The sequence below is a fragment of the Squalius cephalus genome (genome assembly GCF_949319135.1).
Source record: "Squalius cephalus genome assembly, chromosome: 23".
Classification (NCBI taxonomy): Eukaryota; Metazoa; Chordata; class Actinopteri; order Cypriniformes; family Leuciscidae; genus Squalius; species Squalius cephalus.
The window spans coordinates 28,690,001-28,702,500 of NC_137144.1; the positions used below are offsets into that span (position 1 = coordinate 28,690,001).

General features: G+C 39.8%; 1 protein-coding gene across 1 annotated transcript in view; it reads left to right on the forward strand.

Annotated features, from left to right (window-relative positions):
- Positions 1-12,500, forward strand: part of LOC307151687 (A disintegrin and metalloproteinase with thrombospondin motifs 20-like) — a gene marked incomplete at its 5' end in the record, with an annotated part of 83,400 nt that overhangs the window by 30,732 nt on the left and 40,168 nt on the right. Inside the window, 10 exons of the mRNA XM_079859802.1 lie at positions 1,200-1,336; positions 1,496-1,613; positions 2,273-2,368; positions 3,204-3,370; positions 4,556-4,685; positions 6,789-6,915; positions 7,716-7,926; positions 8,977-9,138; positions 11,075-11,239; positions 12,414-12,500. The exon at positions 12,414-12,500 is cut by the window's right edge and continues 33 nt beyond it. Of these exons, the coding sequence (XP_079715928.1) occupies positions 1,200-1,336; positions 1,496-1,613; positions 2,273-2,368; positions 3,204-3,370; positions 4,556-4,685; positions 6,789-6,915; positions 7,716-7,926; positions 8,977-9,138; positions 11,075-11,239; positions 12,414-12,500 (1,400 nt within the window). The remainder of the gene's footprint in view (positions 1-1,199; positions 1,337-1,495; positions 1,614-2,272; positions 2,369-3,203; positions 3,371-4,555; positions 4,686-6,788; positions 6,916-7,715; positions 7,927-8,976; positions 9,139-11,074; positions 11,240-12,413) is intronic.

Below are 12,500 nucleotides of genomic sequence, written 5' to 3' on the forward strand. Positions count from 1 at the left end.
CTCTCTCTGATGTTTCTCACCTCTTTCTGGTTGTTTCTCATCTCTTTCTCATCTCTCTCTGGTGTTTCTCACCTCTTTCTGGTTGTTTCTCATCTCTTTCTTGTTGTTTTTCATTTCTTTCTCATCTCTTTCTCATCTCTCTCTGGTGTTTCTCGTCTCCTTCTCATCACTCTCTGGTGTTTCTCGTCTCCTTCTCTTCTCTCTCTGGTGTTTCTCATCTTTTTCTGGTTGTTTCTCATCTCTTTCTTATCTCTATCTTGTTTTTCATTTCTTTCTCGTCTCTTTCTCATCTCTCTCTGGTGTTTCTCGTCTCTTTCTCATCTCTCTCTGGTGTTTCTCGTCTCTTTCTCATCTCTCTCTGGTGTTTCTCATCTCTTTCTCATCTCTCTCTGGTGTTTCTCATCTCTTTCTCATCACTCTCTGGTGTTTCTCATCTCTTTCTCATCTCTCTCTGGTGTTTCTCATCTCTTTCTCATCACTCTCTGGTGTTTCTCATCTCTTTCTCATCACTCTCTGGTGTTTCTCATCTCTTTCTCATCTCTCTCTGGTGTTTCTCATCTCTTTCTCATCACTCTCTGGTGTTTCTCATCTCTTTCTCATCACTCTCTGGTGTTTCTCATCTCTTTCTCATCACTCTCTGGTGTTTCTCGTCTCTTTCTCATCTCTCTCTGGTGTTTCTCGTCTCTTTCTCATCACTCTCTGGTGTTTCTCGTCTCTTTCTCATCTCTCTCTGGTGTTTCTCATCTCTTTCTCATCTCTCTCTGGTGTTTCTCATCTCTTTCTCATCTCTCTCTGGTGTTTCTCATCTCTTTCTCATCACTCTCTGGTGTTTCTCATCTCTTTCTCATCACTCTCTGGTGTTTCTCATCTCTTTCTCATCACTCTCTGGTGTTTCTCATCTCTTTCTCATCACTCTCTGGTGTTTCTCATCTCTTTCTCATCACTCTCTGGTGTTTCTCATCTCTTTCTCATCACTCTCTGGTGTTTCTCGTCTCTTTCTCATCTCTCTCTGGTGTTTATCATCTCTTTATTATACCTCTCTGGCATTTCTTATCTATTTGAATATCTTTTCTGTCACTTTTGATCAATTTAATGCATTCTTGCTGAATATATGCATTGATTTATTTTTAGAAACTCATTTATAATACTGAAATATCACAGTGGTTTCACGTCTCACACTTATCTCTCTTGTTTCTCAGTTCTGATGAAAGATCGCTGTAAACTTTTCTGTCGTGTCACGGGGACGATGGCGTACTATCAGCTGAGGGATCGAGTCGTTGATGGAACACCGTGTGGACCAGACACATATGACATCTGTGTACAAGGCCTCTGTCGGGTATGAAGCAATATCTAAAAAATGCTAATACTGCATTACTTTGATATCATGGTGCTGCATCATTACTTTATTAATATACCATGATATTTATAAGGTGTGTGTGTGTGTGTGTGTGTGTGTGTGTGTGTGTGTGTGTGTGTGTGTGTGTGTGTATCTTAGCAAGCAGGTTGTGACCACATTTTGAACTCAAAGGCAAGAAATGATAAGTGTGGTGTCTGTGGAGGAGACAACTCGTCATGTAAGACAATCGCTGGAACCTTCAACAACGCGCAATATGGTGAGATTTACCAGTCTGGTGTTTCTCATCTCATTCTCATCTCTCTCCGGTGTTTATCATCTCTTTCTCATCTCTCTCTGTTGTTTCTCATCTCATCTCTTTCTCATCTCTCTCTCTGGTGTTTCTCATCTCGTTCTCATCTCTCTCCGGTGTTTATCATCTCTTTCTCATCTCTCTCTGGTGTTTCTCATCTCGTTCTCATCTCTCTCTGGTGTTTCTCATCTCTCTCTGTTGTTTCTCATCTCTTTCTCATCTCTCTCTGTTGTTTCTCATCTCTTTCTCATCTCTCTCTGGTGTTTCTCATCTCTCTCTGGTGTTTCTCATCTCTCTCTGTTGTTTCTCATCTCGTTCTCATCTCTCTCCGGTGTTTCTCATCTCTTTCTCATCACTCTCTGGTGTTTCTCATCTCGTTCTCATCTCTCTCTGGTGTTTCTCATCTCTCTCTGTTGTTTCTCATCTCTTTCTCATCTCTCTCTGTTGTTTCTCATCTCTTTCTCATCTCTCTCTGGTGTTTCTCATCTCTCTCTGTTGTTTCTCATCTCGTTCTCATCACTCTCTGGTGTTTCTCATCTCTTTCTCATCACTCTCTCGTGTTTCTCATGTCTTTCTCATTGCTATCTGGTGTTTCTTATCTTGTTCTCATCACTCTCTTATGTTAGGTTATAACGTTGTGGTTCGGATTCCTACTGGTGCGACCAACATAGATATAAAGCAGGTCAGCTACTCAGGATCACCAGAAGATGATAACTATCTCGGTGAGTTCAGTACATACATTACCAGACCAGATTACACTAGTGTTACAGTGATGGTATCAGATGCTATTACCATGGTCCTCTGATATATGCTATACATTCTGAATGATTTCCATATTCACATGCTATGATATTTGCATGGTACTTCAACGAAGAACGCACACTCAATCACATTCAGAAAAACAGAAAATCAATGCCATCTGAACAGGGGTGTGTTTACCGTACACTGACGTAACACGCATCGTTGAAGAAATCCACTAGCGAGTCACAACTGTTTCCCGAAACCATATTGTTGCAAATTGGTCGTTCAACCACGTTGGTTAATGATGTCACGTAGATGGAGGAGTAATAACTACTTTTAATGAATCTCTTCAAGATCGAATTAATGCTAGATGTTTTGATATAAATTACGATCATGTCATCTGAGGACTATTTCTCATTTTTCTCAGTTATTTTGCTTTATTTCCAGATTCAATCATAGACTCGTTCTTACGTACTAGAGCACGTTCACACATGCAGACTCTTCAAAAACGACGCTTTAAATCTCTTGTACTGAATGCCAGCTTGATTATTTGTCTCAAGATCAGGATTTATTGAGTCCACGTGTCATGCAAACTAGAAACTCTGCTTCTAATCACTGGACGAGATCTAGAGCTGTCGTTACACACACACAACTCTGCGATGCTGTTTGCGAATGTTCGTTGGAACGATGGTTTCGGGAAACACAGACTCGTTGAACTGCTGATAACGACAGATCTTGCAACCATAGTTGGCTAACGATGATTTTGGGAAACACACCCCTGTCCAGTTCTGATCCTTCTTGTCCTCTGATCTGCAGCTCTGTCTGACAGTCAGTCCAACTTTCTCCTGAACGGGAACTTTGTGGTGTCCATGTTTAAAAGGGAAATCACCTTTAAGGGAGCAGAGATTGAGTACAGCGGATCCAACACTACAGTGGAACGGATTAACTGCACACAACGGATTGAGGAGGAGCTCGTGCTGCAGGCAAGTCGAACTACACCAAACACAACCATTATAAAAGTGTAGTGTGACACAATTCGGCATCAAGACTTAAGGTCCTTGCTCACTGAGTCCGAAATTTTCGTATGCATTTTTTCTTATTGGTCATTCAGTGGCTCTGAATTGTCAAAACAACTTCAAAATGCTTGCTACGGATGCAAAAAACGTAGACAATCGAACCCGATACAATTTGTTTTATGACGGACGAAGGTTTCAGATGCAGTGCGCAAACATGATTGACACAACGTGAGGTCGTGTTTATTTTTTAGTGAAGTTCACAATGTAATTTCGGCGGGAGTGAACCCATCTAATCTTCAAATTAACTGCCGGAGCATATAAGCAGCCGCTTTCCTTGCTCTGGCATCAGCTGTTCTGGCGTCCCTCCTCCTCCCCAGCTCCACCTACATAATTTAGGCATCTTGCTACCATACTCATCATCCGAGCATTAGCAGTCCCACTGGGGGGTATATCTCAGCTCAAGCTGCTTCCTCGAGCCCCTCCATTGCGGACAGCAAGCCAAATATGCTTAACCTTATTAGCTTAAAGATTATATGGGCAAAGGAACTCAGGGGTATTTCGGACTCAGTGAGCAAGGACATTTACAGCGAAATGAAAGAAAACCACAGCAAAGTTTTAGACCAATGAGATTCCATTGAGGGCGGGGCCACCCAGCATGACATGATGAGAACAGATAACATCTAATTATCTTGTGCATCACCTTATTTTGTTATTGTCTGATTATGACCACACTACAAAAAAAAATCAGTATTTGTGATTTTTGTAAAATTTTTAATAATAGGTAAAATACTTCAGATTTAAAATGGTGAAAGATAATACAATCAGGCCCGGTTTCACAGACAGGGCTTAGACTAAGCCAGGATTAGACCATAGATCAATTAGGACATTTAAGTAATTTTTATAAACATGCTTAGAAAAAAACATTACCGATGTGCATCTTAAAACTAAAAAGGCATTGATATATTTTTAAGATCAGTCAGTGCAAGTTTATTTCAGTGGAAACAGCTCAGACTTACATTTTAGTCTAGGACTAGTCTTAAGCCCTGTCTGTGAAACCAGGGGTTAGTGTTGTATACTATTATAGTTTTTTATTATTATTTTAACTTAGCTTAAAGTTAGATTTACAGGTTTGTGATCTTCCTGTCATCTCAGGTTCTGTGCGTGGGAAACCTGTATAATCCTGACGTCAGATATTCCTTCAGTATTCCCATCGAGGAGCAGCGGGAGCAGTTCGGCTGGGATATGGCTGGCCCGTGGCAGGAGTGCAGTCGCATGTGTCAAGGTTCTGCTTTCTTTCCGGGTCTATTGCCTGCACCTACTTTTGGTTTTCTGTCCTAAAACACCTTCTCATCAGTCTCTTGTATCTCTTCCTCATCTCTCTCTAGTGTTTCTCATCTCTTTCTCATTTTTCTTTGGTGTTTCTCATCTATTTCTCATCTCTCTCTGGTGTTTATCATGTCTTTCTCATCTCTCTCTGGTGTTTCTCATCTCTTTCTCATCTCTCTCTGGTGTTTCTCATCTCTTTCTCATCTCTCTCTGGTGTTTCTCATCTATTTCTCATTTTTCTCTGGTGTTTCTCATCTCTTCCTCATCTCTCTCTAGTGTTTCTCATCTCTTTCTCATTTTTCTTTGGTGTTTCTCATCTATTTCTCATCTCTCTCTGGTGTTTATCATGTCTTTCTCATCTCTCTCTGGTGTTTCTCATCTCTTTCTCATCTCTCTCTGGTGTTTCTCATCTCTTTCTCATCTCTCTCTGGTGTTTCTCATCTATTTCTCATTTTTCTCTGGTGTTTCTCATCTCTTCCTCATCTCTAGTGTTTCTCATCTCTTTCTCATTTTTCTCTGGTGTTTCTCATCTATTTCTCATCTCTCTCTGTTGTTTCTCATCTCTTTCTCATCTCTCTCTGGTGTTTCTCATCTCTTTCTCATCTCTCTCTGGTGTTTCTCATCTATTTCTCATTTTTCTCTGGTGTTTCTCATCTCTTTCTCATCACTCTCTGGTGTTTCTCATCTCTTTCTCATCTCTCTCTGGTGTTTCTCATCTCTCTCTGGTGTTTCTCATCTCTTTCTCATCACTCTCTGGTGTTTCTCATCTCTTTCTCATCTCTCTCTGGTGTTTCTCATCTATTTCTCATTTTTCTCTGGTGTTTCTCATCTCTTTCTCATCACTCTCTGGTGTTTCTCATCTCTTTCTCATCTCTCTCTGGTGTTTTTCATCTCTTTCTCATTTTTCTCTGGTGTTTCTCATCTCTTTCTCATCTCTCTCTAGTGTTTCTCATCACTCTCTGGTGTTTCTCATCTCTTCCTCATCTCTCTCTGGTGTTTCTCATCTCTTTCTCATCTCTCTCTGGTGTTTTTCATCTCTTTCTCATCTCTCTCTAGTGTTTATCATCTCTTTCTCATCACTCTCTGGTGTTTCTCATCTCTTTCTCATCTCTCTCTGGTGTTTCTCATCTCTCTCTGGTATTTCTCATCTCTCTCTGGTGTTTCTCATCTCTTTCTCATCTCTCTCTAGTGTTTATCATCTCTTTCTCATCACTCTCTGGTGTTTCTCATCTCTTTCTCATCTCTCTCTGGTGTTTCTCATCTCTCTCTGGTATTTCTCATCTCTCTCTGGTGTTTCTCATCTCTCTCTGTTGTTTCTCATCTCTTTCTCATCTCTCTCTGGTGTTTCTCATCTCTTTCTCATCTCTCTCTGGTGTTTCTCATCTCTTTCTCATCTCTCTCTGGTGTTTCTCATCTATTTCTCATTTTTCTCTGGTGTTTCTCATCTCTTTCTCATCACTCTCTGGTGTTTCTCATCTCTTTCTCATCTCTCTCTGGTGTTTCTCATCTCTCTCTGGTGTTTCTCATCTCTTTCTCATCACTCTCTGGTGTTTCTCATCTCTTTCTCATCTCTCTCTGGTGTTTCTCATCTCTTCCTCATCTCTCTCTGGTGTTTCTCATCTCTTTCTCATCTCTCTCTGGTGTTTTTCATCTCTTTCTCATCTCTCTCTAGTGTTTATCATCTCTTTCTCATCACTCTCTGGTGTTTCTCATCTCTTTCTCATCTCTCTCTGGTGTTTCTCATCTCTCTCTGGTGTTTCTCATCTCTCTCTGGTGTTTCTCATCTCTTCCTCATCTCTCTCTAGTGTTTTATCATCTCTTTCTCATCTCTCTCTGGTGTTTCTCATCTCTTTCTCATCTCTCTCTAGTGTTTATCATCTCTTTCTCATCACTCTCTGGTGTTTCTCATCTCTTTCTCATCACTCTCTGGTGTTTCTCATCTCTTTCTCATCTCTCTCTGGTGTTTCTCATCTCTCTCTGGTGTTTCTCATGTCTTATAGTTTAAAGGGAAGTCCCTTACGCTTCACGTGTGTGTGTGTGTGTGTGTGTTCCTCTACAGGTGAGCGGCGACGGAAGGCTGTGTGTGTTCGTAAGAGTGATCACCTGGTGGTTTCGGATCAGAGGTGTGAGTATCTTCCTCGAACCAGAGGAGCGACGGAGAACTGCAATAGCGACTGTGAACTCAGGTACATCCACACAACAGCTCCTGTGTCTTATTCTAGTGTTGAACCAAAAGAAAAAACGAAAGCACATATTCTGCAAACACTGAAATGTTTTTGTTTCAATTTAATCTTAAATGTTTGATTTGATATTGATTTGATCAACAAAGGTGATCTTGGTTTGGTGATGAAGCCTGATTTTCCTTCAGTTAGTGTCAGTACAATTGCATCTCATCTCCAGCAACATAAAATATTGTATAATCTCATGAAAATATTTTATACTTTTGAAATTTGATGGCAACGTGCTTCCATATTCAGTTAATCTGACCACAAGAGTTTCATCACATCACAATATCCTGCATCATCAGTGAGCTTTTACATTAAATATAATTACACATGCATCATTTCCAAAGCATGCATTTGTTTCCCACACTGTAAAAAATGATTTCTCAAAGTTGTAAATAAGATTATTGAAGTATGATTTAAAAGAAAATATTACTTCAGTAAATCTACATAAAAATTTCATGTTTAATATTTCAAAATGCAAAAAAGTATTTAAAAAAAAAGTCTCTAAAAAATATTTTATTATAGACAGAAGATAAAGTGCAGACCTTTTTTTGCATTTTTGCATTAGATTTGATACATGGGTCTCAGCACCCAATTAGCTGGGAGAGCGCGGTGAGTGTGACATGCAAATGAACCTTTTGGGTTTCTTGGTCAACGCAAAAAAAAAACGCAAAAAAAAGGTCAACACAACAGAAAAGCAAAGAAAGCGAACGCTGATGTCTGTTGGACAGCGTTTGAGCAGTTTCCTCTGCGCTCCTCAGGTGGCACGTGGCGGGCCGGAGCGACTGCTCCAGTAAGTGTGGTCCGGGTTCCCGTACGCTGGACGTGTTGTGTATGCGTTACAGTCAGAGCAAGAGCGTGAGTGAGCGTGTGGAGAGCCGTGCCTGCGCAGACCTGCCCAAACCACAGACTCGAGAGGCCTGTCACGGAGACTGTCTGCTCAAGAGCTGGCAATACAGCGCCTGGTCTCAGGTGACACACACTACAGATCATACTTATTAAAGTGCCCGATGCTGTTTCAAAGGTTGCTCATTTTGTTTTTGATTCTCCTACAAAATGCATTCAAGGTCAAACTTTCTCATGATCTCCACTGCAGCATCAGTTTTTTTCTCTCAGTGCCTCAAACTGTTCAATCAAGGATTTAGTCTCTCTAAACACCGCCTCTCTGAGAGCTGCTCTGCTGTGATTGGTCAGAAACCAGATACATATTAGCATCAGAATATCAGCTCTTGACACACAGTGATACGAACAGTAACGATGGCGTGGGTTTTACCGCATCAATCTCATCAGAGTGGATTTGCTTTGTCAGCAGAAAACAGCGTCTTCTCCACACGAACAACACGAACCAAACTCTTCCAGTCTCAGATAAACTACAGTGTTTGAGGGCGGAGCTAAGAGACGCTGTTTAGCCTATCAAGACCAGAGGCTGGCATTATGCAAATGAGTTACAAACCTACAGCAGGAAGTGAGACTGAATTACTGATGACTCGTTTCAGTTCAGAATCACTTCTTTCTTTTGGGAGACAAAAACTCCATTCATCTGCACTTTGACCTTTTACATTCACAAACAGCTGTATTACACACTACATGAAAGGTCATATCCTTTAAAAATCCTTTATAAAAAAAAAAAAAATAGCACAATAGGGCACTTTAATAACAATAATAATATAAAAATAGCCCTAAATCCAGCTATTGTGTTTCGGGTCAATTTGACCCCATTCGATTTTCCAACAGCTTGAAACACTGGTTGAACTATTTATTTCTTCTTGAAATTTGGTGGCTATTCCTCTTTTAGTGTCATGAATGTGCATGCAAAGTTTCGACACATAGATGTGTTTTGGAAAGGCTGTACACATTTTGTTACGTCTTTTGTGATGGGGTCAAGTTGACCCTCCATTGGTTTCCATTCAATTCAATTAACACTTTGAAAAAGTATTTTAGCACAAGGATGTGTGGATTTGCATGTGATGTTTCTCCTTGTTTCTCCTGATTCTCTATAATGTGTTGTGCTTATGTTTGCAGTGCTCGAGGAGCTGTGGACGTGGCGTTCGGACGAGACAGGCGTTCTGTATGAACAATCTGGGCCGCAGGCTGGCGGAGCGAGAGTGTGATGATCAGAGAGTCCTGAGCGAACCCTGCAGTGACGTGCCCTGTCCCGACTGGAGCGCCAGCCCGTGGAGTGAGGTACTGACGCCAAACTCTTCCTATCCTACCACACTGTCCCTCCAACGGCGGCATCAAACAGAAGATGTGCTCGTCTTTTCCCCCTATTGTGTCGTATATCCAAGTGAACCGCTTCTGGAACAAGAACAAATATAGAACGTGACTCATATGTGTTCATTTCTCTCAACAATGCAATCTTGACCCGGTGTGACTTATTTTCTGGAAAATTTGGTCAAGTTTCTCCTCTATTGTATTGTATATCTGAGGGAAACGCTTCTGGAACAAGAACAAATGTGGGCGGGGCTTGATTGTGTCTGTGTGGAATTGATTGGCTGATTGGATGGTTGTGGTTTGCTATTGGCTAATCTCATGTGAGTGACAGGTCGCCCCGCCCTCGTCATCAGAGAAGAGAAGAGATGCTGCAAGAGGAACTTATTCTGATTCAAGATTATTTAAACAATAATGATGATGTGCACCCATAAATCATTTAGAATAAACACTGCAATAATAAAGAATTTCATGGTTAATTTTTTTTTTTTTTATTAAAATATTATGATTAATTTAAAACAATAATGATGTGCACCGATAAATCTTTTGGAATAGGAATAAGTAAAAAAAAAAAAAGAATTATTTTCAGGTAATCAATAATTCATATAATTAAAATAGCGCTGGGCAACGATTAATTGCATTCAAAATAAAAGTTTGTGCTTACATAATATGTGTGTGTGTGCTGTGTGTGCTGTGTATAATTATTTTGTATATATAAACACACACATATGCATGTATATATTTAAGAAATATTTGCATGTATATACTGTATATATAGATTTATACATAATGTATATTATATATAAATATAAATATTTTATATATAAATAACACATTTTTCTTACAGTTTTTACCAATTGCTTACACACGTTTTCAAAACTAAGTCTCCTTTTTTCAAAACTCTACACACAATTCTCAAAACTGCACACACAAAATGCTAAATGCCTCACATCTCCTTCAAAAGGCAACACTGCATTCAAAATGCCATAAACACATGTCAGAATGAAGCATTTGCATCAAATGGCAAACACTTCCTTCATAATAATACATTTTTGGATATACGATGTAAACACTGCTGTTCCAAATCTAAAGCTCTTTGGTCTTTCATAGGCTTATATCTACATTTCAGTACAATGTTCTACAGTGAAAGTAATCTGATGTAACAAGTACACTGTAAACACCAATGCAATGTAGAAACAGAAAATATTTATTAGGTCTAACATTATTGTTGTTTACAGTAGCATACAACAAAACCATAAACATATGTACTGTAAACCAAAAGTATATTCTTTAGAATACAGTAAATAACACAATTGTGTGTGTGTGTGGGGGGGGTGTGTGTGGGGGTGGGGGGGGGGGGGGTCCCGGGGGTCCCAGGAATCCATTGTTCAAAACAGATCATCTGACCTTTGACCTATTTAGGCCTATACTACAGTAAAGCAGTGATTGGTTAGTGATCAGTTAAGCAATTAGTGTTTGCACATGTGAGGAGTGTGTCTGTGTGACCTGGTGAATAAGTGTAGCATTTTGATTGGTTGTGTTTGGAAAAGGAAAGCAAGTCACTTCCTGATAGATCTTTGTGTTTTAGGTAGAGAATTGTGTGTAGTGTTTTGCAAAACGTGTTTTATGTAATTGAAAACTGAGTCAAAGGCTGAGAAATAGCTTATGGTTTTGAAGATTTGGCATGTAGTTTTGCACTTTGAGTGAGAGGTTTCAAAAATCGTGTGACATGTAAAGATTTTGTGTGTAAGCAGTTGGTAAAAACTGTAAATATGTACATGCATGTGTGTGTATTTATATATACAAAATAATTATTCACTGAGTCGTTCTGAATCCTATGAATGCATTTTTTTAAATATTACATTGAATCGTTACTCACAGTACTACAGTAACTCTGTCTCTGTTTCAGTGTCTGGCGACGTGTGGGAAGGGCGTGCGACACCGGCAGGTGCAGTGCATTCTGGGAGACGAGCAGCTGAGTGAGCAGCGCTGTGACCCGAACACCAAACCCTCGGCACTGGGCGTCTGTGAGCGTCCCGAATGTGCGTCCTGGCAGACCGGAGGCTGGAGTCCGGTGAGAAACACACCAGCGCGCTCTGTCTCGTGTGTTTGATCAAACATTAGTTCACTTCAAAATGAAAATGACCCCATGATTTACTCTCCCTCCAGTCATCCTAGGTGTATATGACATTCTTCATTCAGACGAATACAATCAGAGTTATATTAAAAAATGTCCTGGCTCTTCCAAGCTTTATAATGGCAGTGAATTGCTGTTTCTGTTTTGAAGTCCATAAAAGTGCATCTATCCATCATAAATGATGGATAGATGCACTTTTATGATGGATAGATGCACTTTTATGATGGACAGATGCACTTTTGTGATGGACAGATGCACTTTTATGATGGCTAGATGCACTTTTATGATGGACAGATGCACTTTTATGATGGACAGATGCACTTTTGTGATGGATAGATGCACTTTTATGATGGATAGATGCACTTTATGATGGATAGATGCACTTTATGATGGATAGATGCACTTTTATGATGGATAGATGCACTTTTATGATGGACAGATGCACTTTTGTGATGGATAGATGCACTTTTATGATGGCTAGATGCACTTTTGTGATGGATAGATGCACTTTATGATGGATAGATGCACTTTTATCATGGATAGATGCACTTTTATAATGTATAGATGCACTTTTATCATGGATAGATGCACTTTTATGATGGATAGATGCATATTTGTGATGGATAGATGCACTTTTATCATGGATAGATGCACTTTTATGATGGCTAGATGCACTTTTATGATGGATAGATGCACTTTTATAATGTATAGATGCACTTTTATGATGGATAGATGCACTTTTATGATGATAGATGCACTTTTATGATGGATAGATGCACTTTTATGATGGATAGATGCACTTTTATGATGATAGATGAACTTTTATGATGGATAGATGCACTTTTATGATGATAGATGAACTTTTATGATGATAGATGCACTTTTATGATGGACAGATGCACTTTTATGAAGGATAGATGCACTTTTATGATGGATAGATGCACTTTTATGATGGACAGATGCACTTTTATCATGGATAGATGCACTTTTGTGATGGATAGATGCACTTTTATGAAGGATAGATGCACTTTTATGATGGATAGATGCATTTCAAAACAGAAAGAGCGATTCATCTTTCAGTGCTGTGAGTGTGTGATGTGGTGTTTTGCAGTGTACGGTGAGCTGCGGTCAGGGCTATCAGATGCGCGCGGTGAGGTGTGTGTCGGGAGCGTATGGTGAGACGCTGGACGACAGGGAG